At 39.2% G+C, this 27357-nt stretch overlaps 11 protein-coding genes across 11 annotated transcripts; 6 read left to right on the top strand and 5 right to left on the bottom strand.

Moving 5' to 3' along the window:
• Positions 1 to 605: 605 nt before the first annotated feature.
• EAE98_003840 (uncharacterized protein) lies at positions 606 to 1499 on the top strand (the record flags this gene model as incomplete). The annotated part of the gene is made up of 1 exon (XM_038951460.1): positions 606 to 1499. The coding sequence occupies one exon, from the start codon at positions 606 to 608 to the stop codon at positions 1497 to 1499; it is 894 nt and encodes a 297-aa protein (XP_038811933.1).
• Positions 1500 to 2711: 1212 nt separating this feature from the next.
• Positions 2712 to 4560, bottom strand: EAE98_003839 (uncharacterized protein; the record flags this gene model as incomplete). The annotated part of the gene is made up of 3 exons (XM_038951459.1): positions 2712 to 3036; positions 3092 to 3623; positions 3723 to 4560. The coding sequence occupies 3 exons, from the start codon at positions 4558 to 4560 to the stop codon at positions 2712 to 2714; spliced, it is 1695 nt and encodes a 564-aa protein (XP_038811932.1).
• Positions 4561 to 5322: 762 nt separating this feature from the next.
• Positions 5323 to 6538, top strand: EAE98_003838 (uncharacterized protein; the record flags this gene model as incomplete). The annotated part of the gene is made up of 3 exons (XM_038951458.1): positions 5323 to 5351; positions 5424 to 5940; positions 6077 to 6538. 3 exons carry the CDS (start codon positions 5323 to 5325, stop codon positions 6536 to 6538), a joined length of 1008 nt encoding a protein of 335 aa, XP_038811931.1.
• A 101-nt stretch (positions 6539 to 6639) lies between these two features.
• On the bottom strand, positions 6640 to 7887 carry EAE98_003837 (uncharacterized protein; the record flags this gene model as incomplete). The annotated part of the gene is made up of 4 exons (XM_038951457.1): positions 6640 to 7198; positions 7267 to 7407; positions 7488 to 7704; positions 7779 to 7887. The coding sequence occupies 4 exons, from the start codon at positions 7885 to 7887 to the stop codon at positions 6640 to 6642; spliced, it is 1026 nt and encodes a 341-aa protein (XP_038811930.1).
• A 753-nt stretch (positions 7888 to 8640) lies between these two features.
• EAE98_003836 (uncharacterized protein) lies at positions 8641 to 10176 on the bottom strand (the record flags this gene model as incomplete). The annotated part of the gene is made up of 1 exon (XM_038951456.1): positions 8641 to 10176. One exon carries the CDS (start codon positions 10174 to 10176, stop codon positions 8641 to 8643), a length of 1536 nt encoding a protein of 511 aa, XP_038811929.1.
• A 985-nt stretch (positions 10177 to 11161) lies between these two features.
• EAE98_003835 (uncharacterized protein) lies at positions 11162 to 12031 on the top strand (the record flags this gene model as incomplete). Its single annotated transcript, XM_038951455.1, has 1 exon — positions 11162 to 12031. The coding sequence occupies one exon, from the start codon at positions 11162 to 11164 to the stop codon at positions 12029 to 12031; it is 870 nt and encodes a 289-aa protein (XP_038811928.1).
• Positions 12032 to 12109: 78 nt separating this feature from the next.
• On the bottom strand, positions 12110 to 13303 carry EAE98_003834 (uncharacterized protein). The gene is made up of 2 exons (XM_038951454.1): positions 12859 to 13303; positions 12110 to 12806 (listed from the first exon to the last, which is right to left on the bottom strand). The coding sequence occupies exons 1-2, from the start codon at positions 13146 to 13148 to the stop codon at positions 12146 to 12148; spliced, it is 951 nt and encodes a 316-aa protein (XP_038811927.1). The 5' UTR covers positions 13149 to 13303; the 3' UTR covers positions 12110 to 12145.
• A 70-nt stretch (positions 13304 to 13373) lies between these two features.
• On the top strand, positions 13374 to 15508 carry EAE98_003833 (uncharacterized protein; the record flags this gene model as incomplete). Its single annotated transcript, XM_038951453.1, has 2 exons — positions 13374 to 13765; positions 13819 to 15508. 2 exons carry the CDS (start codon positions 13374 to 13376, stop codon positions 15323 to 15325), a joined length of 1899 nt encoding a protein of 632 aa, XP_038811926.1. The 3' UTR covers positions 15326 to 15508.
• Positions 15509 to 16093: 585 nt separating this feature from the next.
• On the top strand, positions 16094 to 18097 carry EAE98_003832 (uncharacterized protein; the record flags this gene model as incomplete). The annotated part of the gene is made up of 3 exons (XM_038951452.1): positions 16094 to 16431; positions 16485 to 16666; positions 16725 to 18097. 3 exons carry the CDS (start codon positions 16094 to 16096, stop codon positions 18095 to 18097), a joined length of 1893 nt encoding a protein of 630 aa, XP_038811925.1.
• A 642-nt stretch (positions 18098 to 18739) lies between these two features.
• EAE98_003831 (uncharacterized protein) lies at positions 18740 to 19522 on the top strand (the record flags this gene model as incomplete). Its single annotated transcript, XM_038951451.1, has 1 exon — positions 18740 to 19522. The coding sequence occupies one exon, from the start codon at positions 18740 to 18742 to the stop codon at positions 19520 to 19522; it is 783 nt and encodes a 260-aa protein (XP_038811924.1).
• Positions 19523 to 19847: 325 nt separating this feature from the next.
• Positions 19848 to 21329, bottom strand: EAE98_003830 (uncharacterized protein; the record flags this gene model as incomplete). The annotated part of the gene is made up of 4 exons (XM_038951450.1): positions 19848 to 20268; positions 20320 to 20579; positions 20628 to 20659; positions 20729 to 21329. 4 exons carry the CDS (start codon positions 21327 to 21329, stop codon positions 19848 to 19850), a joined length of 1314 nt encoding a protein of 437 aa, XP_038811923.1.
• Between the last annotated feature and the right edge of the window lie 6028 nt (positions 21330 to 27357).

The raw sequence follows: 27357 nt of genomic DNA, 5'->3' as shown, positions 1-27357 counted from the left end.
TATTTAAATTATTTAAATTATTAAAATTATTAAAATCTTTAAATCTTTTAAATCTTTTAAATCTTTTAAATCTTTTAAATCTTTTAAATCTTTTAAATCTTTTAAATCTTTTAAATCTTTTAAATCTTTTAAATCTTTTAAATCTTTTAAATCTTTTAAATCTTTTAAATCTTTTAAATCTTCTTATTTCTCTTATTTCTTTTATTTTTCTTATTTCTCTCATTTTTTTTAAATTAGAAAATATTAAAAAATATTAGGCGCTTCGAAACACTGACGAGCTGGCTCGCCCCGAAATTCTGATTGGCTGAGTGAGGGAGTCTTATTGCTGAATAATCTCGGAAAAACCTCGCTAGTTCATTCATAGCAGGAAAATATACTAAGAAGTAATTTCGAGGGACTACTATGATGCGAAACTCAAAACATTTTCTTTGGGGACCAAAAGATTCCCATCTGTAGTATATCGGTAATCCCAAATAGTGCTCTCTAACAATTTGCAAGACTAACAAACAATTAGTCATCAAGAAAACTTCTAATGGGAAAGTAAAAAATCGTCATCAAAAAACACATTCAATCCCTGCACGTGAAAGACTCAGAGCATTGAAAACATGGGAAGCACAAATCCACTTCCCACTCCCGATCCCCAGAATCCCTCCATCCAGCATTGGGAAAATGGATTGGTACTCTACGCCAACTTCATCACGCCAGAAGAAGAAGCCGAAATCATCGCATCGATCCAGAAAGATGATCGTTGGTGCGGAATCGGTAAGCGACAAACGATGCATTACGGTGCGCATTTCGATTACACCACTTTCTGCGCTTCGGATGCGTGGACGGATGTCCCAAATTGGATTGAGAAGCTGGTGGGGAGGTTGCCGTTTCGAGAGGAAGGGGGGGTGGCGGTGGATCAATTCACGGTGCAGTATTATCCACCGGGAACAGGCATCCCGCCGCATGTGGATACGCATTCGGCGTTTGGAGAGTATTTGTATAGTTTGAGTTTGGGGTCGGCGGTGCCGATGGGGTTTAAGAGGTGTGGGGTTAATGAGGAGAGGAAGGTGAGGAGGCCGAAGAGGTCGTTGGGGGAGGGGGTGGGGGTTGCAAATGGGAGTGAGAGTGGGAAGAGGGAGAAGGCGGAGGTGGAGGTGGATGGGGAGGAGAAGTGGGAGGTTTGGTTGAGGGAGAGGAGTTTGTTGGTTATGAGGGGGGAAGCGAGGTATGGGTTTGCGCATGGGATTCGGGGGAGGAAGTTTGATGTGGATGTGGATGGGGATGGGGATGAGAAGCGTGAGGGGGTCAAGAGGAGGAGGGAGGGCAGATGGAGTCTCACGATGAGGAGTGTGAAGAGAGGTGCGGAGATGGGGTGTGAGTGTGCATTTCCGGGGGTTTGTGATGCGAGGATTAGGGAGGAGAGGGAGAGGGAGGAGAAGGGAAATGAAAATGAAAAAGAAAACGAAAATCATGAAAAGGGTGAATGTATACCTAGAATTACATCTAAATAAATATATTCGTCGATCAAGTCAAGTCTAGAACAAGCCTAACCTACCCTCTCATCTCAATACACCTACACAAACCCTAAATAATATAGTGAACTCATTTTGTTAATCCAATGAGTATTTTAATACAAAGTAGAAAGTCCCATAAGTTGGAGATGATCAAGATAGATTAGATGATGAAGAGAATACTTAATAAATGGTTTAGTGCCGAAGATTTAGTGCCGAATGTGAGATTCGGTATCATATGTTTTATTTCTTTGTGTGTGTGTGTGTGTTTATACATACATTGTATCTAGCAACAACACTTCAGAATCACTGGGGTAAATATTATGTGAGTATCTAACTAACCCAGTACATAAATAAGCAAATAAGTAAATATATGCTTTAGAGTTTAATTTCCACAAAATATTTTCAATAAAAAACTAATTAATTCCTAAATGTTAATCTTGCTGTATTACAGACAAAATGTAGATAGATCGGATAGAGTGAGAGATGTCTATTGAATGAGAAAATTAGGGTGATTTGATGTTTGTTATGTTTTGGGTAGGGTGCTTGAGATTGATATTTTGTGACGCGGGGTGAATGGATGGGGATGGGGATGGGGATGGGGATAGGGATAGGGGTGGATATGGAGATGGATATTACAAGAATTATATATATATGTAGTTTGTTAGTATTGGAGAGGGAGGTTTTGAAATTTGTGTTTGAGATTGACATTGACATTGACATTGAGATTGAGATGACAACAGTTATCTGGATATAGTTTGATAGTATTGAAGAGGGAGATTTTGAAATTGCGGTTGGGATTCGAGATAGAACTAGAGGTTACCTAGTTCTGGTGCTTGGAGTGTTGGTATGGATACCTAGATACCTAGATACCTGATGTCTACGATTAACTTATTATCTGTAACCCTATATTGATTGATACACTAAAATGCAATGAGTATGAAAATTGTTTGATTGTTTTCATGTCCTGTAAATTTAACGATAGACGAGATAGGAATTTCCACAGTAAGCTGACAATATATCCTCTTTTCCTCCTGCCTGGTTTTATATACGAGCTGTCCAGTTGTCCAATATACTCTCTTGATATAGGACTGCATTTCCATATAAAAATCATCCAATTATGAAAAGAAAATAAGAGATTCATATGTACCTAGGTACCTAGTTGAGTGTTGGGAATTGTACCCAAACTAACTATGTCCTAGTTCCAGTGAATTATCTTTCCAAATCATGGCCAATCTGAACATCTCTCGGTTTTCCAATCCCAGCAGTCATTCTACCCACGGAGAAAAGAGCTCCTGAAACGGTCTTTCTCGGGCTGGGATTATTATTAGGTCTGATTCGAAAGTTCTTAACTTTTCTTGTCAACCATTCCCACTTCCATACTAGAACCATTGATGCTATCGTAACCGGTATGCTGATAGCAAAGTATACCCAAATATCAACATCAATTCCAGAATTGAGTTCCGATACATTCATACCAAAAACGCCGGCAACGAATGATAATGGAATGTACACCGTTGCAAGGACTGTCAAAGCCCTGTAGTTTGTTAGCATTGTGATATGGGGAAATTTGACGACATCTTGCAACTTACTTGACGTCGTTGGCTTGCTGTATTGCCTTTCTACTCTCCTCAACAGCTATCATTGCTGTGAGTAGTGGTATACTGGCACTGTTTTGCTTCATTTGGATCATGACTTTATTTTCAAGGAATTGATAGTCTTTCAATGTTTCCTTGTATTGTTCAGTAAGCCAACTAGAGCAAAGGGTTTCCAGAGAATCAATGACACGGATGTTCATCTTTAGCATACTCCATGTCTGTTTGAGATACTCCTCGAATGCCTCTTTCTCCGACAACCTTACTTCAGTGCTGGCGAGGTATTGAGGCTTGAGACCTGGAAGCATATATGCTTCGTGCGCCCGGATAACGGATTGCCATTCATTGCTAGCAACCCGTAATGCCATCCACGGCACTTTTGCTATTAAGGATTTCACGCGGAAGAAATTTTGGTCAGGATCTTGATGATATTGTTCTTGAACTTGGATTTCGAGTCTTGAACGCATGGTCAGAGAAAAATCAAAGTGATCACCGGATTGCTTGGGATTCCCATCGCAAATGATCAAAGCTATGGATGTAGGAAATAAGCCCAGGTCACCTTAAAGAGATAATAGAAACTCTAATACTTTGTGACATTGGAAATCATTGAAAAATGAAAACAACATACTTCTGGCAGACCCTTGGCTACTTCGTGACGTCCATACTGTGACGTGTTCCTCGGAAGAAACCAGATTACCATGACAAAATGTACTCCTTTTGTTTTGGACTTCGCAGATAGATTTAGCAGAGCTGCGTCTATAGCAACGTTGATAGGGTATGACCACATGATCCTGGATGACGCTTTTACTCGGAAGTAAAAACGCGACATCATCGCTGGCACGCTTAAAGTGGTCTCGAAAAACATTGATACTACAGCCCAACAATCGGCTGACTATTGGCGATGCATGGATCGATACGTCCTGTAAGAAGTAAAAACGCGCTGTCGATTGTTCGATTGGAGTTTGCTTTAGATACTCCGATAATCCCTCTGTGTCCTTGAGTGTAACCTTGAAAATTTTACCCGAAGGGCTCGAATGCACGACTTCCAGAACATGCATATCAATGGGCAACACTTCTTCACGAGACTCGGTACGAATATTGACAGAGAAGTTTGCCGATGCCGAAAGCTCCCCAACTCTAAAGTTTGATATCTCTCCCAAGGGGTCCCAGTAAAGCTCTTCCACATTTTGTAATACAATACTGCTGTAGTTGAAATTATCTGAATCGTCCGACGTGCTTTCGCGAGGAGCTAGTACCTCGATACGTTCAATCCTGGGCTTAGTGACGACATTGACAACCTCTGGTTCCAATACACTAATTGAGTTGTCGTCCCGCACTGGAAGTGGAAATTGACTACTTCGCCTGGTGATCTTTGCAAATGAATTCGACTCATTGCCTGGATCATACGACGCATCCCGGCGTGCCGCGCGCTTGGTAGTAAAAAGGTTAGAATTAGCTGTGGCCATGATGTATCGTGTTTAATGTTAACTTGGATCCCGTCAGCGTCTTGAGGTGCAAAACTCGAGTGCCTGGTGGGATAAATGCACACCTGTGCTTTCCAGCATGCAGTTGGCCATTATCAGCATCGCGTGTGCCAGTCAGGCCTTGTCAGCACGAAGCCTCCATCCAGCACTCGATAGGCGGTCCAAATATTGTTCACCCTGTCCTCTTAACCGTATCAAGATTTGCAAGCAAATCGGAATTGAAACTTTCCAAACTAATATATATATATATATATATTTAACAGCAATTGAAAAATTATGTTTCCTGTCTTCACATCATTGATGGACACGCAAATCTCAACGATTAGGTAGCCCATTCAATTTTTCTGTGGACAAATAATCAACTGAACTTGAAAAAATACACCATTTCACATGAAGAGTATTTTGTTCAAATGCCTATTTGGATTTGGGTAGCAAAGGGAGCGAGAGTGACCTGGTGGACCACATTGGAACTTCTTCGCGGGGCATACGAGTAATATCGGACGAGTGTTTATGCACGTGAAAGACCAAAAACCTTGGGCTATTTATTGTATAAGCTCACGGGCCATCTCTTCCGACAAGAACTCCAGGACGATGTGTTTGAAGCTGTTCACTATGGTTTCAGACATCGACGTCGAACAATTGATCATCAACACCAAAATGTGTTTGAATAATTGCTTCAAATATCTATTGCTTCATTCCCAAATACTGATTTACCAGATTCACTAATACCAAAATATAATCATCATGCCTAATCTATTTGGAAACTTCAATCTGTAAGTTGAACAACCACCTTCATCTTCTCTCGATTACTCGAAATCCGCATTCTAATGTCTCTCCCTCTCTAGTCCCACCGATTTCCTCGGTCGTTTCTTAAAATCGCAGTTCAAGAAACTCCCATATCCAGAGACCTCGTTTGCGGGCCAAACAATCATCATAACCGGCGCAAACACAGGACTTGGTCTCGAAGCCGCTCGACACATTGTTCGACTCGGTGCTGCAAGAGTAATCCTCGCATGCCGTACCATTTCTAAAGGTGAAGCGGCCGTTGCTTCTATTTCCGCCTCGCTTCCTAATCACAAAACTATCATCGAAGTATGGCAGGTGGATCTCACTTCGTATGCCTCCGTCAAGGAATTTTGCGTCAAAATAGACCAGCTGGACCGGTTAGATGTTATGCTTGAGAATGCGGGATTGGCAGTGCCGAAATATGAAGAGTTTGAGGGAATGGAAAGTACGGTTACGGTTAATGTGATGAGTACATTTTTAATGGCATTACTGGTACTGCCGAAATTGAGGGAGAGTGCTGCGAAATTTAATATAGTGCCGAGATTAACAATTGTAGCGAGTGATGCGCATGAACAGGTATGTTTCTACCCCTTCATCTGTTGTCTGGATTGTCAATATCTCAATTTGGCGAGGCATTAGCGATTTGCGAACTTACTCCTCAATATGAGATCACTCCAAGAAACTTCAAAAACTAACGCAAATTCCCTTCTAGGCCGTCTTCAAAGAACAATCCTTCCCTCTCATTCTTCCTGCCCTCAAGAATCCCAAGCTCCAACAAGACCGCTACAACGTTTCCAAACTCCTCGAAATCTTCATCATTCGCGAACTCGCTCCCCGACTATCTAAATCCGACAAAGAACAAATAATACTCAATACACTTACCCCCGGATTCTGTCATTCTGACCTGATGCGTCATGCCGTGTTTCCTTTGAATATCTTGGCTTACATTGGTAAATCATTGTTAGCGAGGACAACAGAGGTAGGTAGTAGGACTTTAGTTGCTGCAGCGGCTGCTGGAGACGAAAGTCATGGGGCGTACATGGTGGATTGCATGGTCAGTGAACCAAGTAAATACGTAAGGAGTGACAAGGGAAAGAATGCGCAGATGAGGGTTTACACTGAGGTCATGGAGGCTTTGGAGCAAATTGAACCAGGGATTACGAAACATATTTAGGAATGTAATAATTAGATCCAAATTTATCTCTTATTAGCTTACATATCATTCATATTCACAACCCCATTAAACCACCCATTAAATCACCCATCAAAACTACCTCATGATCCTAAAACACCCTCCAACTCATAAGCACCACTTCCCCGTCTTACAGACCCCGCACCTCGTTCAAAATATTTCACTGCTCCCTTCGTAGTCGCACAACTGCTTATGCTACCCCCATTGATATCCGCTCCCACAGGTGTCTTCTTCCCATCCTGCACTCTTCCAAGCACATGGAAGTAATACCACACCTCACTAAATACCGTATATCCATTATCCAAACTCCCCTTCCCCTGCTCCGTAGCATTATATCTCGGTCCCGAACATCCAATATATGGCACGGCTCCAGTCTCCTTCTTCAAAGCCGATTGCAGCGAGGAAAGCGTATATGTAGTTGTATTGGAAGGTACGATATGGTGTTTGCTCAGGAAATCATAAGTTGGGAGGGTGGAAAAGTAGGAGAGAGCGGTGGTGTAGAAAGAGATTAAGTCGGAGAAGGGAGTGGAGTTGTAGGTTGGTCCGTAGCAGGGAGTATCGAAGGTGGAGAAGCAGGTGGCATGTTTGGAGAATTCGTGCGCCCAGAGGTACCAGTTGGGTTGGTTTTGGGCAATCCAGTAGCTGGGGATGGGGTGTTAGTTTTGGGAGGGGATGGGGAGGTAGGAGGGGAAAGGAGAGCGGGAATTCACTTGTTCATGTAGGCGAGGAGATCATATTTTCCGTAACTCTTGATGATTTCCGAGATGGGCTTTCCGGTGTAAGGAGGCACAGGTGTTCCACTTGCCGTTCCGGTTGTAGTATTAGGAGATGGAACGGGGTCATATTGACGACTACATATTGTTGAAATCAGTTCTGTAGTTCTTTCTCTTCCCCAATAACTTTGAACCACAACAAATTGGAATTCACAAACCTCAAATCACAATACTGCGTATAACTTCCATTGCAGAAATCGGGCCAAAGTCCATGCAACGTCCACGAATTCTTGGGTAACAATTGTCCCTCCGATTCGAACCCAGTATACGTATCCCAGAATTGGGTACTGAGAACTAGACCTCCAAAAGTCTCGGTACAGCAGGAATCGGTGAGGTCTGGAGAGGCATTCTTGGAACAGGAGAGATAGGGCGTTTCTTATTTTTTGTTAGATGTTTCACTTTCTTATAGAAATGCAATTGCGATTGCGCTGGGGAGGGTAAATACGCACTCAATTCACAGGTGTGGTTGAAACTACTTTCTCCGTATAATGATGCTTGTACACCTTGGAATGGGAGTAGCAGAGGAGCGAGGAACGCAGCAATTTTAACGGCCTGCATCTTGAATACTTTCCAAAAACTTAAAGGCGTAATTGAGAAAGCGCAAGCAAAAAGAAGTTTGATCAAGAAATATTCGAACTTACATTGGAGCTTAAATATAAATAAAAGTAGTCGACCAAACTTTTAACTCACTTCAGTCACATCGAACATGCATTTAATCTACCTAATTACCGTATAGGAAATCTTACCGAATTCAAAAAAGATATTACTCCGACAGCCTAGTATCGTGCAAACCCGAAAGGACTAAAAGACGGCAACTTATCAATGGCTTGAAATTATAGAGAAGAAAAGGAAGGAAAGGCAGGTGCTCAGGAACGTGCTGCAGTGTAACCAACGACCCCTCCTTGATTAAATCTTACACGTGGGGCAGGTAATGGATCGGAAAAGATAACTTGGTATCGGAATTCCCCAGGAACGGTTTCGTTGTACTTAGACCTTCCTTTCTAGGAAAGGACAATTGATCGCCAAGAATTGTGGATACCTTGTGAGTACGGAGTTCTCAGCTGTCATTCGTATACATGACCGTTGGAGTGGATATGTGCATTGCATTTGATATATTAAACTAAACATGTACATGACGGTTGGCCAGCTCAATGAACGTTGCTCCAAAAATAAAAATAAAAAGTCAAATCGCTTATGCTTTTGTTTTATGCTTATGCATATCCTGAAAATATGTACAATAAAACATGAAGTCATTCGTCTTCATGAGTCGTAATGAAGGCTGGGTATCTATAATAAAACTTTCTATGGTCTTCAACCTCTTCCGAATCTTCGATCAAAGAGCTTGAGTACACCCATAACACTTGCAGCCTCCACTTCCATGGGTGCTCTACCAGCATGTTGGAGCGGTGTAGCATGAAGACGACCTAACCACGTATTCAACTCATCACTGGCTTGATCGAAATTCTTGTGGGTAGAAAGGGTCTTGTAGGTTTCTGCAACAGATAAGCTTGGAGGTGGCTCTGAAGTAGATGCCGGCTCCATTGTCTTGCAACAGCCACCCCCGGAAGAATTGCCACCACAACATCCGTCAGGTGGAGCTGAGCTTGAAGAAGCTCTCATTGCTGCAAGTGATCGACAGAATAGCCCTGCCTTTGGATCACTTATACATTGTTTGCAAGTACCAGGGCCATTAGCACAGGAATTTGAAGCTGGCGCGGCACTAACTGGTCGATGCATATGGTTGGGTTGCATAGATGGAAGTTTGACTTGTGTGTTTTCAACATCTGTATCTGATGGTGGTGGCGTAACTTCGTTAAGTAAAGGTGCAAGACGATTCTCCTGTTCTCTTTCAGCACACGGGCAAAATGTTGATTGATCACAGAAGCCGCATGGTTCTATAGGTCGTGAGATGATCTGAGGTGGAGGCGATGGCTCACGGATGACAGGCTGTCGTCGTGAGAACTGGGCAGTAAAATCAATCTCGAGAGGACTGGAAGGCCTAGATGACAAACGAACACGCTTTTCCGAGGCGCCATCAACTGAAGGAGAGTGTGCCCTCTTCAAATCCATGCCAACATCCTTGAGCGTTTCTTCCAAGCACTGACAGTGAGTGTCAGGACTACAATTGCCACAACCTTGAGTGGACATAGCAATCACTTGTTCAGCACAAGCACATTCGCCCAATGACTTGCAACCGCCACAACCGATTGCTTCACTTGACACCTCAAGGTCTGGAACAAAGGGGATTTGTTCTTGTCGTGGCAGTGGCAAGGATTGCGTTTGAGTAGATTGACGGTTCCGGCGTGGTGGGAGAGGAACAGCTTCAGTGCTCTTGCTTTGAAGTCCATTTCTGAGATATGCTAATTCCTTGAGTGCAGTTTCCTTTTCTCTCTTTTCGTAGTCTGCAATTCGATCAAGGGTCTCGCATCGTAATCTCCATGATTGAAGTTCGCCATTGAATCTAGAAACCTCTGCCTCAAGTCTAGTAATCTTCAATCTCATATCATTCTCCCGCCTCTGTTGATCTTCCTTTACCTCCTCGAGTTGTTCCTCTAATTCACCTACTCGTGCAGCACGTCGTTCTCTAAAAGCACGTTGAGCGGCTCTGTTTTGAGCCTTTCTCTTTGTTGGTGGGGTATCAGTTGCAGGCTTTCGTCCGGGTTTCGGTCGTGGCGGAATAACCCATTCCTTAGTTGTCATAATAGTAGGGGTAGATACACCCGATGTTGGCGACATGGTATTCATGCTTGATAGATTCCCAGTTTTGATGGCGAGAACAGGAGGAGCTGGAGCAAGGGCTGCTGGAGAACCAGCCGATGATGGTGTTGATACCGCGGGTGAAGCCATGATTCGGGTCAACGAATAGCCGATTGGCGAATTCGAGTTTATCTACCTATCGCAGAAAAGGAAGGTCACGAGATATGAATGAAAATAACTCTTTGGGACCCGACTTTTTCTTCGACGCTGACTGACTGATGAGCATACAAGTAAATCTTTTGTAGTGTAACAGGATAAACTGTCTTTGATGGTAAGAGAAGATTATTCAGAAATCAAAGTCGTTACTCATCAGAAGAGATTGTTTATGAAGAAAGTAAAGGCAAATATTGAACAATCGTGTACCAAATTAAATGACGAATGAGCATTGTTTGTAAGATCAGATTAGAAAAAGAAAAGGGAGGGGGGAATAGAAAAGTGTGTGAGAGATCAAAAAGATTAGATTGATAAAAATTAGCGTGAAAAATTAGTGTCACAGTGTCACCAGTTTACCTAGTTACACAAGACGCTACTTTCCGAGAATCGGACTTTATTGGTTTTCCCTATTTTGCAGGCATCCAAGTGAATCTTAAGTGTCTGTCATATATCCTTCTAACCTCTTCTTAACCTTCGACTAACCTGACATATGAATACAATTGTCAATCGACGAGATATATCCAATCATACTCTATAACACAGCTGGAAATCCCTTCATGCCAAGAGATAAAAGAAGGGATCCTTCATCAACGATTGTCATCTCCTCGGCTGTTGTCCTGGGATTCTGGCTTGACTTTACCAGAGCTTACGTTCGTCGTCTGGGTCCTGTTATGTAAATACCGACCGACAATCTGCTCATGAATGCCTGACTAGCCTTAAAACGAAGAACTACCTGGGAATTCCAACGGAACGGGTGAGGGCGGGTGCATACAGCAGAGCATCAACCACAAACATATCAAACGCAAAGAACAGAACTCCCGAAAACAAGATATTGAAGCTTATTCAAGAACATTGAGCTCTGAACGCTCGTACTCTTCCTCTCAGAACTTGATTGATTCGAAAATCTCTCACAACCATCAACATGAGTAAATTCTACTTTGGTGGAGGATCGGGTGATGTTTCCTCAGACGATGAAGACAATCTTCCATATCCCGAAGCCCTTCCCCGATCTGATTTCTTGGCTCCATCTTTCGATGCACCAACTTATCTATCTACATTATCAGATCGTCACCAGACCCTCGAGGATTTACGTTCCGACCTTCGTGAGCGTTCACAGGGTCTTTCCAAAGAATTATTGGATCTGGTGAATACCAATTATGAGCAATTTCTAAGCTTGGGCTCGGATCTTAAGGGTGGAGAAGAGAAGGTTGAAGATGTTAGAGTGGGCCTATTAGGTTTTAAAAGAGGTGTTGAGGATGTAAGAGGGAAGGTTAGAGAAAGGAAATTGGAAGTTGAGGGTCTTCTTGATGAGAAAAAAGGTGTTACTAAGGAAATAGCTCTGGGAAGAAAACTACTCGAGGTTGATTCACGACTTGAAGAGTTGGAGGATAGGTTAATGGTTGCATCCCTCGGTCGGTCACCAAATGGACTTGAAGATTCTTGGAGTGAAGACGAGGATGAGGAGGAGGATGAAGATCAAGATGATCTTGCTATTGATGGCGTTGTCAATGGAACAAGTACGAAGAAGCTTCAAAGATTTGTGTTAGACTATCGTAACGTTGAGCATCTGTCGATCACGATCGGATTGGATCATCCGTTCATTGCAGCTCAGCAACCTCGATTACTACGGTTGAAGAACACTATTGTTCTGGATTTAAATAATGCTTTGAAGCAAGCACTGTCATTGAAAGTAGAAGGTAGACCGCGGCTGGTCAGGATCATGGGCATATACCGTGATTTGGGAGCTGGCGACGAAGCGGTAAAGATATTGAGAGATTTTAAATCGATATAGCAATTGAGCCATGTATTGTAGAGCTTCAGGAGTTTATAGTAATATACCCAGCTAAAGTAAATGAATTTTCATTATACAGTTAAAGTACAAACGTGCATGTCATAATATGTTGTGTTATGAAGTCGATAAATCTCGAGGGGTCAAACTCGAATTGAGATCCCTGAACTCCCCATTAAGAATGAACCCAGGGCCATTTGTAGAGCTCAAAACCACTTCGACCATCTCTTTGTTGATTTTGTCACTCAATTGTGCCATGTCCTTCTTCACAGCCTCGATGAAGGCCTTGACATTTCGCTGCATTTCCTCTGGTGTGAAACCGAGTTGACCGACCGCCATTCTTACAACACCCAGACGTTCTCTATATTCAGCGCCTCCAATCAGATCCTTCAAAACCAAGCTAGGATCTTTTACAACGGTACCCGTCTTCGCGCTGGGCATCAGTCCTCGAGGACCCAAAACACGACCCAATCCAGCTTTATTCATTTTCGCAAGGGAATCCGTTTGACAGATACATCGATCGAACTCAATTCTGCCAGCCTTGACAGCTTCAAATATCTCCTCTTCTCCAACCAGTGTCGCTCCTGCTGCTTTGGCAGATTCCGCATATTTCGAGTCTGGAGGGCAAATAACGCATATCCTTAAATCGGTTTTGACGGGGTGTGGAAGTCTTAATCGATTTCGTACGACGGGGCCGTTCTTAAGCGATTTCAGCTTCAGATGTAATTCGTATTTGGAAGAATTTGGAGATCTTCCAACTTCGAATGCTCTCAGATATCTATGCGCTGCATTAGTAAACATGTTGAATTGAATCAATAAAGTAGACTAACCGCATGGCTTCACATAGGGTGAATGTTTCCGCATCTTTTGGATCATATTGTCGATATGTAGTCCTTGGCTTCTTCTTCTTCTTTTCCGTTGTCTTCTTTTTAGAAAATGATTTAGTTGGTCCAGTGAGAGCGCCTGACTTCTCTTTCTTGGAGAGAATCCTCTCTTTGAAGCCCTTATGTCGGACTTGGACTATAGGTATTGAGGCTTTTGGTGCGTGTAGTAAGGTGTGTCGAGCAGTAGACAGAGACAGCCTGCTCATTTGAGCTAGGCATAATCCTGGAGCTGCCATAATGTGTAGATCGAGGCCTAAAGTATTTCAATATTGGTCGAAAGTGCTTGTAATTCGAGATCATCCATAATCACTAGCGCCTAATCATAAATTTTAGCTTCCGCTCGGCGCCCGGTGAAACCCTTTCCGTGCCACCCCGCCCTGAGTCAACAAATTCCCCCACTACTCTCAGAATTTATCTCACGATATAATCAAAGCAATTTACTACTCAGATATACAAAAAAAATGAAGTCCGAAGAATTGTCTCAACTGGCGACGAATCTAGCTCCGCTAGACTTCAAGGCTATTGAGCCACATTTACTCGCCTTGGATAAGCACCTTACCCTTCGTTCATACATTAACGGATACACGATCACTGATTTGGACTCAAAAATATGGGTCACACTTCGCACAAACAGAGTTGCAGCTGCTTTCTTAAAGAAGGGCACTTCTCTCAATCTTGTCAGATGGTATCAATTTATTGAGCAGACACATCCAGAGATTCAAGAGGAGATCAAGCTCAAGGATGAGGCGGAGAAGGCAAAGAAGACAGCTGCTAGCAAGGCGGGAGCAAGCTACAACATAGCTCTGCCCAATACCGAGAAGGGGGTTGTGACCAGATTTCCACCAGAGCCATCGTATGCCAAACAAATCAATTACACCTCAAAGTTATGGGACTAATCTTGTTTAGTGGATATCTTCACATCGGTCACGCGAAGGCTGCACTTCTCAATGACTATTTCGCACATGAGCTTTATAAGGGCACACTTCTCCTCCGATTCGACGATACCAACCCTTCAAAAGAGAAACAAGAATTCCAAGACTCTATTATCGAGGATTTAGCACTTATGGGCGTTAAGCCAGACAAGAAGAGTCATACTAGCGATTACTTTGAAGAATTATACCAGTACGGTCTGAGAATCATCAAAGATGGTAACGCTTATGCAGATGACACAGATCAGCAGACTATGAGGGAACAACGAATGGATGGTATTGCAAGCAAGAACAGAGACAAGAGTGTTGAGGACAACCTCGCCATATTCGAAGAGATGAAAAACGGCACAGAAGCAGGAAAGAAGTTCTGTATCCGAGCAAAGATGTCTGTAGACAACCCAAATAAGGCAATGCGCGATCCTGTTATCTACCGATGTCCCAACGACGATCCCGAGACCGGTGGTCCCTTGCCCCATCACCGCACAGGTACTACTTGGAAGATGTATCCTACCTATGATTTCGCATGCCCAATCGTCGATTCTCTCGAAGGAGTTACACACGCCTTGAGAACAACCGAGTACAACGACAGAAATCCTCAATATCAATGGTTTATTACCAAGTTGAATCTTACACCAGTACACATGTGGGAATTCGCTCGCATGAACTTCGTTCGAGTCTTCCTTTCAAAACGTAAATTGGCCAAGATGGTTGATGCTGGAAGAGTCTGGGGTTGGGATGACCCTCGTATGCCTACAATCCGCGGAGTTCGAAGAAGGGGTATGACAATTCCCGCTTTGAGAGATTTCATCTTGAAGCAGGGACCAAGTAGAAATATTGTAACCATGGATTGGACCAATTTCTGGGCCTCAAACAAGAAGGAAATCGATCCAATTGCACCAAGACACACAGGTGTCGATATCAAGGATCAAGTAAAGGCAGTTGTCACCAATGGTCCAGAGTCCCCATACACCGAAGACAAGCCTAAGCATGGAAAAAATCCCAAGGTCGGAATGAAGAAGGTTACATATAGCAAAAACCTCATTCTTGATCAAGAGGATGTCAAGTTATTTAAAGAAGGCGAAGAAATTACTCTCATGAATTGGGGTAATGCATTCGTGCGCAAAATTAATGGCTCTGGTCCAATTACAGATATTGAGCTGGAACTGCACTTGGAAGGTGATGTCAAGAAAACCGAGAAGAAAGTCACTTGGTTATCCTCTGACCAAACCCTTGTTCCAGCAGAGGTGTACGAATTTGACTACATGATCACTAAGGACAAATTGGAGGAGGATGACAACTGGGAAGATTTCCTCACACCAGATTCCGCTCATAAGACAGATCAGCTATGCGATAGCAATGTTGCCGATCTTAAAGAGGATGATATCATTCAGTTGGAGAGAAAGGGGTATTTCAGAGTTGATAGAGAGGCCAAAGATGGAAAGCCAGCCGTGATGTTCGGCATTCCCACTGGAAAGACGAAATGAGGTTATGAAATGATATAGAGGAAATGAAGAAATGATATCAAAAGACTAGCAGTTATAAGGACCGTGGAATGAATAGATGAATGAAATGTTGCACATTTTCAACTTCCTTCTCCTTTTACCGTTGTAAATTACGACTTGAACACTTACATCCCACCCCTACTTGCCTGGAATGATAAGTGCATTTGAATGATGAGTTAAATTTCAAGATTGTTATTATCTAGATTATTGAACGTGATCGAGAAATTGCCGTTGTACGTACATCTTATGTGAGGCTGATCTATATTTAAGATTTTAAGGTTAAAAGCTGTGAATTAGTTAAGTTTACATAAGCTTATACAAGGGTTTCAAACAGGGCTCTTCGTACAATAATGCACCGCTAGAACACATATATTAATGTACGTACAACATCCTCAAACTTGATTGCGGATCTCCCACAGGATGGCATTTCATTTGCCGCTGGAAGAACCAGGGCCTAGAAGTCTCCGTAACCACGATGCCAACAGCCCAGCAGCTGGCGGTCAAATTTGGATCAAATCAAGCAAAGATCTCTGCAAGTCATACAACTGGCAGAGATATCAGCTTCGTGCCAAGAAATGGCGATAATATGATCCATCTTAATCACCATTGGGTATCCTTCACGACCGCGAAAAGCGATCATCTATATAAGGATGCAGACGCTGTCGCCGCCCCACTGTATAAATTTTACTTAACGAGTGAAATTTCCACGTTTTCTTTTGTGTGAATTTTCTTTCTTGTCTTGCAAAGGCGATGTCGCGAGAGCTTTCCTGGAACTTCCGCTTCTGGAAACGAGAGCTTGCTTCCCTCTTTTGCGGAACGCTATGCTTCATAGCTCTAGCTGCACTTCTGTATGCGTTTGATGGAAAGACTATTTTTCGTTGGCATGGCATCACACTTAACGCCTTGGTATCAATTCTTTCAACCGCTGCTAAAGTTCTTGTTCTGTATTCCATTGCTGAGTCCACTAGCCAATGGAAATGGCTCCATTTCTCAGAACAGAAGCATTTTCTGATAGATTTTGATAAGATTGATGCTGCAAGCCGGGGGCCATTAGGTAGCTTCAAACTGTTATGGAGGAAAAATCGGGAGTAAGAAATTTAGTCTTCCATTTACGATGCAGAGACGATACTCACACGGATAGGCTCATAGTACGCATCGGTGCTGTCACGACGGTTCTTGCGTTGGCTGTTGATCCTTTTACACAACAACTTGTCCAGTATCAACAACGTCAAGTTCCTCAAAAACATGGAATTGCCGACGTCCCGAGAGCAGATCGTTATTCTAGGGGCCGATTGTTCAATGCGCAACTCACGATGGTGTTAAGTAAACTCAATCCTTCTAAAACCCCAATAAGTTATCAAAACCGCTGACCCATGAATAGGTGATCCGCCCAAAGTACAGGCCTTCGCTGACGCGGATTTCATCATGCAATCAGCTGTCCTATACGGTCTTACGCAGCCTAGTGAAATGATCGCTCAACAACTTCCTCACACATGCACTTCTGGAAATTGTACGTGGGATGCATTTGAGTCCCTTTCGGTTTGTAATGTTTGCAACGATCTTAGCGACAAAGTAGTGGAGTATCGAGATTACAATTTTCTCTTCGCAGACTTGCAAACCGACGATGGTATTGCAATTCGAGAAATGGGCACTGCATTCAGACTTCCCAACGGCTTATTCATCGATGGTTTTGATGGTTGGAACTATACCACCGAATCTACATCTTTGGAAGTTCCAGGTGGTATATTTATGACGACTTATGGAACTGGAAATGGTAGTGAGACGGTATCACTACAAGATGTTGATACGTTGATATGGGCGATGACTTTTCTCAAAGTACATCCCCCTCAAGATGGATCAAATCAGACGTGGCCAAACTTAGAAATCGAAGCACGAGAATGCGGCCTATACTATTGTGTCAATCGGTATAATTCTACGATTTCGGGCGGCACTCTGTCCGAAGACATTTCCGAGGTTACAAGTGCAAAGCGAGATCCGGATTCGTGGCAGATTACAAGCTCGAAGTGGGCCGCTGTTCTCAACTCTTCAACCGTATCAAGTCTTAATTTCGATGGCAAATTATCCGCGGCGCCTCGATCCGACCTATCCCTAGGTGGAAAGTATAACGTCTCACAAGCGGCTGTCAATAGCGTCAGTAGCTACTTCAGTGACCTTTTTTCGACCAACCTGAACATCACGCACAATGTCACTGAGACACAACAGGCAAGATTGAATGGCTACATCATGTCCGATGGCAATCTTCAGTATAAGCCCAGCTCGATGCAAGCTTTCAATACGAGCAATGATCTCCCAGCTACATTCGCGTCTCTTGCAAAAAGTATGAGCAACTCCATCCGCGCTAACGACGATGGCGCAAAAGTACAAGTAGGCACAGTCTATGAAACGGTGACCTTTTATGAAATTGAATGGGAATGGATATCATTGCACTGTTTCTTCATCATTGCTGCTACTATTTTCATCGTCCTTACAATCTATCAGACGAGGCTACGTGGAACTCCTGCTTGGAAGTCAAGCTCACTTGCCGTTCTTTCTAGAGGGCTTATGGTAGGCCATACGTTTAGGGGCGCGGAGACGATGAGTGATTTAACTGCGAGAGCAAGAAGTGAAAAGGCTTGTTTGTATGGGAATTATAGTGAGATACAAGAATCTCGTGAGGATGTCGAGCTAGAGGAAATTGTTATGGGACCGTCGGATGTCCAGAATATATTTAAAGGGGCACGGTCGATAAGATAAAGACGAATCGTATATTTGCTATTTTGATGAGAATGGTCGTTATAATCAAATTGAAAAAGTGCACTCACAAACATAAGAAGGCAGGATAGCAGGTATCCCAATTTAAGCTTTATACGTGTTTGATGAGTTTTCAGTGTGAAGTGTATCAATGATCAAAAACAGCTTCTGGTTGATTGCAACACGGAGAGGAGGTTTTAATATTGTTCCCCCACACCATTCGAATAGTCCCAATGTAAGTAATCGAGATCATTTGGAACATTATATGCAGCGTCTGACTGTGTTCTTGTGTGGGTTTCTTTTTTTGGTTCATGCATCTATTTACAAAACTAGTTAGTTAAGGTAATAGATCAAGTGAGCGTACGATGAGTAGTGGAGCTGCTTGTTGGTAAGTTGTGTTGGTCTTATGCATCTCGAGTCCAATTGTTGGTTCTAAGCGCATTACATAGCATTGCTCGCGTAACTTGTTAGCCGCGAATGACACAGTATAAGACTATTATGTCCTCGTTTCTATTGTAATTCTTTTTTTTTTTCTCCGAAATTTAATTCTTTACAATCTGTGCTGACATATGAATAATTCGTTGATTGAAATACATCTCATCCTCTCAACCTCTCATATTTAAATCTATCGCTCACCAGATTGTCATGGCAACCTCTTTACCCACGGTCGTCTTAGTGCATGGCGCCTGGCATACCCCTGCCAACTACAAGAGCTACAGCGACGCTTTAGAAGCACAAGGATTCAGGGTCCTCTGTCCACAACTACCTTCATGCAACGACAAATATCCTCCTGTCTCTTCATTTACAGAGGACGTCGCTGCTGTCCGCAATGTTGTGAAATCACTCGTCGAAGCTGACGAGCGAGTTTTGATGGCCATGCATTCTTACGGCGGAGCAGTCGGTACCGACGCCGTCGAAGGTCTTACATTCGCTGACCGCAAGGCTGAAGGAAAATCCGGAGGAGTCATCCATCTCTTCTACATGTGCGCCTACATTGTTGTTCCCGGAACATCGGTCTGGGACATCTGTCAAGAAGCAGGCTTCGCCGATCTCTGGCCTCAATTTATCCAGAACTTCGATGATGGATCTACATTCCCCGTCGACCCATCTCTCTCATTTCTTGGTGGTGTAGAACAGCATATCGTCGATAAAGCGCTGCCGGATCTTGTGAGGTCTCCAATGTCGGCGTTTGAGGCGAAGACAAAGGGGGATGCGTGGAGAAGAGTTCCTGTTACGTATATTTTGACGCAGCAGGATTATTCAGTGCCAAGACCGTATCAGGATCTTATGCTTGAAAAGGTGAAGAGTGAGGGGGTGGTGGTTAAGACGGAGGATTATGAGACGTGTCATAGTGTTTTCATTACGAAGGAGAAGGAAATGGTGGATGCTGTTGTGGTGGCAGCGGGCGACGAGAGGAATTTGACGTAGTCTGCGTCGCAGAATATGCAGACTGCCGGGAATATGACATCATTACTCTGTCAATGTAGATTGGATGATTTATGTAATTCTGACAATTGGATTGTCCGATCACTTTCAGAGAACTCCCGGACTATGTCGAAGCTTTCTCCGCTTTTTATTTTTCACCCAAACTGCTTGCTGTCTCGATTTTCATCGCATCTGATCATCAATCCGGCACAATCAAGTGATTAATTTCGATGGATTTTAAAGATTGTTTCTCAAGAGTGACCCTAACATGGAATTCCATTGACGTCTCTATTGATAAGTGAGAGTCAACTAGCAATGCATGGCTTCACTACGTCAGCTTGGCAGCATCTCCTCCATAACGCGAGCTTGTCATACAAAAAAAGACGTTTCCAGTTGCTTTCATGAAAACTGCCTCAAGAAACCACCATTCCTCATCTGTCAAGTCTCCTCTAGCTGCTAAAATCTCAACTTCTTCTATTATCCATGATTCCACTTGTAATTGATACGTATATGCTGCCACCTTTGCTTCCGCACTGGTTGAGAGTGATTTCAGATTCTGGAAAACCGCGACAATATTTATCATGTCCTGGGTATCACCCTCCTTTAGGGCTCTAGATTCCTTCTCGTAGGAAGCCATGTCATTGATGATCCCAAGGTGATCACTAATCAACCTCAGATACCTGGCAAATCGGAGGTCATGCACGTTTACACTAGACTTGATTGTGAACTTTGCGGCTGCAATGACAAATCTATATCAACATCAGTGCCTCGGAAATCTTCCACCGGGGGGGGGGGTTTACTGTGCTCCCACGTTTGAGCGTCGAAAGCTCAAATATTCTTCCAACGAATGAAAATTTCCCTTTGGATGAACGCATCGAAATGCTCCAAGCAATGCCTCGATCATCTCTTTTCCCCCGTTACCTGATATCTCGTCTTCATCCGCTATAGCGCTCACGGTAAACTTCAAGTGACGTTGGAAGTCACTGATGACTGAATCCGATGGTAGTACATCATTTGGACTTCTGAAATGGCCAAGAAATTGCTCTCTCGAGTTCGTGAGCTTCTCGTTATTAGCACCAGCTTTATAGTATTAGTTTGTAACACGTACTGGTGTTCCTTCCGGCGTTTCTTCCATTTTATCTTTTTCCAGACACTATGGCATCAGCTTGCAGACTCTTATTGGATTCATCTATCTGGGGTTCCTCTTACCGTCAAAAATAAAAAGCATCAACATTATTGCGGCGATTATTCTAGCTCGTCTCTCATTTGCATTGGGGTACATGTAAGATGTTGCAAGCACCACCCGATGTTTCAACCCCGGACGCAGCTCTTTCTTAGCAAGCCCGGCCAGCGTGAACCCATTCCTCATTTCCATACTCGTGCTAGAGCTATCCACAGCGATCAGTCTGAGCATCTTCCTGGTCTCGTCGAGATTTGCTTTCCAGTGTTTGTTTCCGCGGATGAGCTCAAATCTCGAACGATACGGAAGTCCTGCAGCGCGGGGATTCACGCGTACGCTATTTCTAGTTGTATAGTCACAATTCGCTGAAGCGTAGTGTCGAAAAGAGAGGGGCGGCAAGTTGGTAAGATGGTGGAGAGCCTCTGGTACTGGATCGTAAACATATTCAATGGGAGAAATGTAAGGAAGGTCTTTAGGCTCGGCGACTCTCTTCAAGTCTCTCTGGCTTTTGGGTGTTGACGGCAACGAGACAGATGGTGATGATTGTGAGTCCTGATAGATTTTGTCGTTGCTTTGAACTTTCCAGTCATAGGAATCCAGGAAGTGTATTAGAGATGTAGCTGGAATCATAATTTGGACAATTCTTCAAAGTATCAACATAATATACGAGACAGACTGTGAGAAGAGAATCGGATGGCTGTTTAATATACCAATGATATGACGCTATTCCACAGTTTGTTCGAGTAGCCTTGTCAACCTTATCAGGGAAATACATGATATAACGCCACATGAACACAGAAAATGTGTTTCAATGCTAAGATTTCATGTGTATGAGATTTTGGGAGCGAGATTCAGCCCCTTAGCTCCACATAGGAAAGCCGCTGCAGATTCATATGCTATCTTTGGGGAAGTAATCTATACACGAAGTAATACCACTAGAGCGATCAAGCCATGAGATAAAGATTTCTCCACCCCGTAGGTCATAAACAACCAATACCAGTAACCAATCACAACGGAGCTTTCCTTATTCTGCTATAAAACGCTTCTTCGAATGTAACCTAGTTTGGACAATATGAGGTCTTTGTTTGCATCGAATGAGACAAACAATATCTACGAAGATCTTCTGAGTACAGCTGAGCTGCAGCACCCAGGATAAGTGATCATCTCTTTTGACGGCACAATTAGAAATATCCAGTTCCATAAATGAAAATTTGAGGAACTCGCTCCAGCCTCAGAAATCAAGCACTTCTTTACAAGGTTCTACCAAAATTTAGATGGAGAAAAGTTGTCTGGCTCATATTACTGACTACTCCTCTTTGAATGAAAATACCACACAGAACTTTGGTTTTTTGAGATGCAGCTTTCCATCATCTAGAATATCTCGAATTTTGAAATCGACTCTCGAGAGTAGTTCGAAACGTCTAGTCCGGAGCTGAATGTAAGACTCAGAAATCTCCTATTCTAATGACAAATCTACCTAGTCTGGTTAGATACCCCGCGAGCGATTTTTGCGAGTCAGGTCCTACCCATGAAAAGCACCCATGACCTCCTACAGACCCCGCTACTCGTGAGAACCCAAATTGAGCCTAACTCGATCGCTTGTTTTCTCAGGGCTGGCTGAAGCAAAAGTGGTCCTCGCTTCAGAGGATTCGCAAATTCTCCAATCAGAAACAGGAGATAAAAGAAAATAAAGTTCCAGACGGGCTGGATATGAGATCTTGTAATCAAGCTTACATGGTAGCAAACTAGTCTGAATGCATCGATTGACCGAACGAACAATAGAGGAAGGTCAATTTTGACGGTCGTGGGCAGCTTGGTCGATCTTGATACTATTGCAGACTGGGCGCCTATCTCGCTTTCTTTTAAGCGCTCTAACATGTGCGAAATTTATCAAGTATCCTTATCATGTTGGATGATAAACTCAGTGTAGGCAATAGTATTTCCCGTAATCCGTATACAGGCTAAATAGTAGTATATATTGATTTTTCTTCGAAATATATATATATATAATATGGAATTCGATATTACTGAAGATATTCAATATTATTCTAATATTGAATACTACTAATAAAATATAGAAATATAGATCTCTGATTAATACAGAATAAGCTGATATATACGAATTTAAGATTATTCCTAGATTTCAATAATATCAAATTATATATTCAATTGAATTATTATTAATTGATAATGAATTATTAATATTATTGAATATTTTGATCTTTTGATATCTTTGAATATAAATATTGATATCAGAATATTATTTTTACGAATTTGATTATTTTGAGAAATCTAAAAATAATTAACAAAATAATGATTTTGTTGAATCTTTTATTATTTAATAAAATAAAATCTCTAAATAATTATTCTTTTTATTATTTTATTTTATTTTATTTTCAATCCTTCAAAATATCTTCTATTTATATATCTAATATTCTAAATTCTATTAATCCTATTTTCTATAAAAATAACTTTCAATCTAATTAATTTCTATCTTCTTGCAATTCTTCTATTTTAATTGAATCTATTAAATTTTTACAAAATGATCTTTTTAATTTCAATCCTTTAATTCCCCTATTATTTATATCAATATCTATATTTCCATTCTATTAAAATTGATTTACTTTACTATTAACCTACAAAAGTGTAGAGTATTCTGAATATATTCGGAACAATAGATTTATTATATATATTCTATTAAACAATTGTTTCCTAATACTTATTCCTATTTTGTATAAATCTATTTAGTATATACTAATTAGAAAGGAGTTAGTTTTTTATAACTATAGATTTCTATAAATATAAAAATAATTAGAAATATTTATAATTATAATTGAACTAATTATTAAGATTGAATTCAAAATACAATTATTTTCGTTTAGATTTATTGAATAAAAAGTTCAGAATAAGATATTTTTGTATTTGAAATATAATATTAGAATTGATTTACTTTATTATTAATCTACAAAAGTGTAGAATGTTTCGAATATATTTGAAATAGTAGATCTATTATATATATTCTGTCAGGTGGTCGTTTCTTAATAGTTTATAATTTATTTATTTTATTAATAAATTAAATTTTAGTATTAAAAACATTATATTTATTAGGGGAAGTCTAGGTATTATAAATAATATAAATTTTGTTATAGAAGGAATATATTTCTTGTTTTATTTTAAATTTGTTTTTATTAAAATTGCAAATAATTTATTTTAAAATAATATAATAAAAGTTGGGGATTTAGATATTCGATTATTTGTTGAAATAAATAAGGAGAATTTGAAATTTATTATATTCAAAGAGATTTAGTAATAAAGAATATTAAATAAAAAGTCGAATTATAAGGATTTTGAGAGTTTGAGGATCAATAATATAAGATTCAAGTAAGTAATTGAAATTCTTTTCTTTATTAATTATTTTTCTATATTTAAAAGTAATAATTTTGTATGTATTAATAAAAGCTTATTTAATAGTAATCTATATATATTGAGAATACTTTTTTTAAGCTGAAATATTAGTTATTTGATATATATTTTAAAAATATATTGATATAATTCGAATACTATTAATTTCAAGATATCTAATTTTATAATAATTATATCTCTATTCTATTTTATTCTTTTTAATAAAATATATTATTTAGAGATTCTTATTTGGTATGTATTTCTAAATCTATATTTATCAATAATAAATTATTAATATTGTAGAATTTGTAGGTATATTAGAATTCTTAATATTGAATATATCAAAGAGCAATCACCTAATAGAATATATATAATAAATCTATTATTCCGAATATATTCAAAACATTCCACACTTTTGTAAATTAATAATAAAATAAATCAACTCTAATATTATATTCCGAATACAAGAATACCTTATTCTGAATTTTTTATTTAATAAATCTGAATAAAAATAATTGTATTTTGAATTCAATCTCGATAATTAATTCAGCTACAACTATATATACTTTTAGCTATTTTTATATTTATAGAAACCTATAGTTATAAAAAGCTAGCTTCTTCCTAATTAATATATACCAAATAAATCCATACAAAATGAGAATGAGTATTAGAAAACAACCACCCAACAAAATATATATAATAGATCCACTATTCCAAATATATTCAGAACACTCTACACTTTTATAGATTAATAATAAAATAAATCAACCCTAACATAAACTATTACTTTCATATTAAAAGAAATTAAAGATTATTATACTAATAAAATCTTACAAAACTTTTATATAATAAGATTAATGAATAAAAAATTATAAGTAAATTAGAATATTTAATAATAAATAATATATTGAATAATAATATTTCATATATTCATCTTTCAAATTATAAATTTTTCCCTTTTCCCCTTTCATTCTTTTTTTGATTTTATTGATATTTTTAAATGTTCTTTAAATCTTATCAATAAAAATAAAATTGAATAGAATACTATACAAAATCGAATTTAATATAATATATATAATATCAACCTTTCTACGAAAACATTTTTATTCAAAGATTTTACACCTAAAAATCAAGTTTTTGATTTAAAGTGCAATCTTAAAACTTTTACATATAAAATTGATTTAATTTCAAAACTCAATTATAAATATTAAAACAAAGAATATAATAAACAAATATTATAATTTTACCTTTAAAATCAATAATTTTTTTTATTTACTATAATAATAAAATAAATTAATAAAAAATAATTTATAAAAAATAATTCAATTTAATAGAATTCTATTAATAATCTTCTTTCAACATTTCTTATACCTCAAATATATTATATATATAAAAAATAATAGATTCAATATTTAAATAAACTTCCTATAAAACTTAAACTAATAAATAATGATTTTAATATTACAAAATATTCATTACTTTTTAAATACTTTAAAAGATACAATAAAGTTTATAAAGAATAATAATACTACTCTTGAGAAAATCCTTTCTACAATAAAATTTTTACTATAACATTTTGAAAATGAAAAAATATAATCTACATTCTTTATTCACACATTCTTTATTTATACATTCTTTATTCTACACCTCTTTATTCACTCATTCTATTTATATCTAACCTCATTTAGATTACCTATACAAGCAATCCATTTTTAAATCCCTATATCAATAATAGATAAACAAAACTCAAAAAATACTATTCTCTCACCAACAGATTATTATATTATATTACTACTATTATACTAAATCCTATACAAAAATAATTATATTTCAAAAAATCTTAAAAGGAATCTTATTCATTATAGATTGAAAAATAAAAGAATAATATTAAAAGATTTTAGAAAAATCAATACAAACCAGATTTCGAAAATTTATTTCAATTAACACTCAAAAAAACCTCCTTTAATATACTAATTACATATCTATAAACTAAAAAGATATCTCATTATATAATAAACAAATATACAAAATATCTTACTACTCCCCCTCTTGTGACACTTTGCCTTAAAAGAACTGCGAGAGCAGGGTACAATTTATCCTTAGAATCTACAACTACAGAATCGGGAGCAAAGCGCTCGTCGAGCGCACCTATATATCAACTATGTACACGTGATCGCTCACGTGCGCGCATGCGCACGTGAGCGATCGCAACTGCGATTGGGTGCCGATCCGTGACACCTCTTAAATATATTCAAAATTCTTACAAATAATAGCTTGATTTTATACAATAACAAATATACCCTAATTTAAACAAAATAATACTTAATTTGTTTAATATTCCTAATATATCTACTCCTATCAAACACTTATTTTTTTTAACAAAAATTACTATCACAACAAAACGAAATAAACTTCAAATTACAATTATTAAAAAAATAGAATATTTAAAATTATAATTAGATTTAGATTTATAAATAAAAGATAATATAGAATTCAAAAATTTAAATAAATAAAAAATAGAACTTACTCTTTTAAATAATATTTTTTTATTATTTAAACTTTTTTAAAATTAATTTTGATTTTTAAAATTATCTTTTATATATTTTTAGATTTTTATATTTTAGTTTTCTTATATATCTTTATAAATATCAGTTTTGAATAATACCTACAACAATAAGTTTTTAACTATCTAATACATACTAACTACTATATTAAAAGCTTTATACACACTACCGTTTTACTATAGTATACTATTGCCTACACTGGATAAACTCGAGCTATAGGATCGCATAGAGGAATGATACTTCGGAATGGTAAAAGAGTCGAAGCAAGAAGAATATACTGTCCTTCAATATTTTCTACCTTCACCATAGTAGCAAGATTTCTTATTCAGCTTATCTAGTATCCATGAATCTTTCAAGGGAAACAATCTTCAAGCAATATCGGTTATTCCTCGCACAATTTTACCCCAATACACTCACTCACTCACTACCACTTTCATAATATACGATAGCGATGTTCATGAACAGTACATCATGAGATTAATGTATCTTCCAGTTAATTCATTTGAGAAATCGTTAAGAGTGACTGAGACCTTGATGGAGACGAGGAAGCAAACATCTAATGAGTTAGAGAAACTTTCCCAATAAAATGTAGCTCTTTTTGAATTGTGCTCACGAATATTCTTCTCTTTTACCTTCCCAATTTTCGAAGATCACAAATGATCAACAAATTACCAGAGATAGAATCATGGAAA

This window comes from Botrytis deweyae, assembly GCF_014898535.1.
Source record: "Botrytis deweyae strain B1 chromosome Unknown BDEW_007, whole genome shotgun sequence".
NCBI classification, from domain to species: Eukaryota; Fungi; Ascomycota; class Leotiomycetes; order Helotiales; family Sclerotiniaceae; genus Botrytis; species Botrytis deweyae.
Note: the sequence above shows the minus strand (reverse complement) of the source record. Positions and strands in the feature narration are given on the sequence as shown.

Coding starts and splice junctions, on each gene's coding strand:
- EAE98_003834 (XM_038951454.1), bottom strand. CDS start 13,148: ATGGCAGCTCCAGGATTATGCCTAGCTCAAATGAGCAGGCTGTCTCTG. Junction 12,807..12,858: donor ACCCTATGTGAAGCCATGCG/GTTAGTCTACTT, acceptor TGCAGCGCATAG/ATATCTGAGAGCATTCGAAG.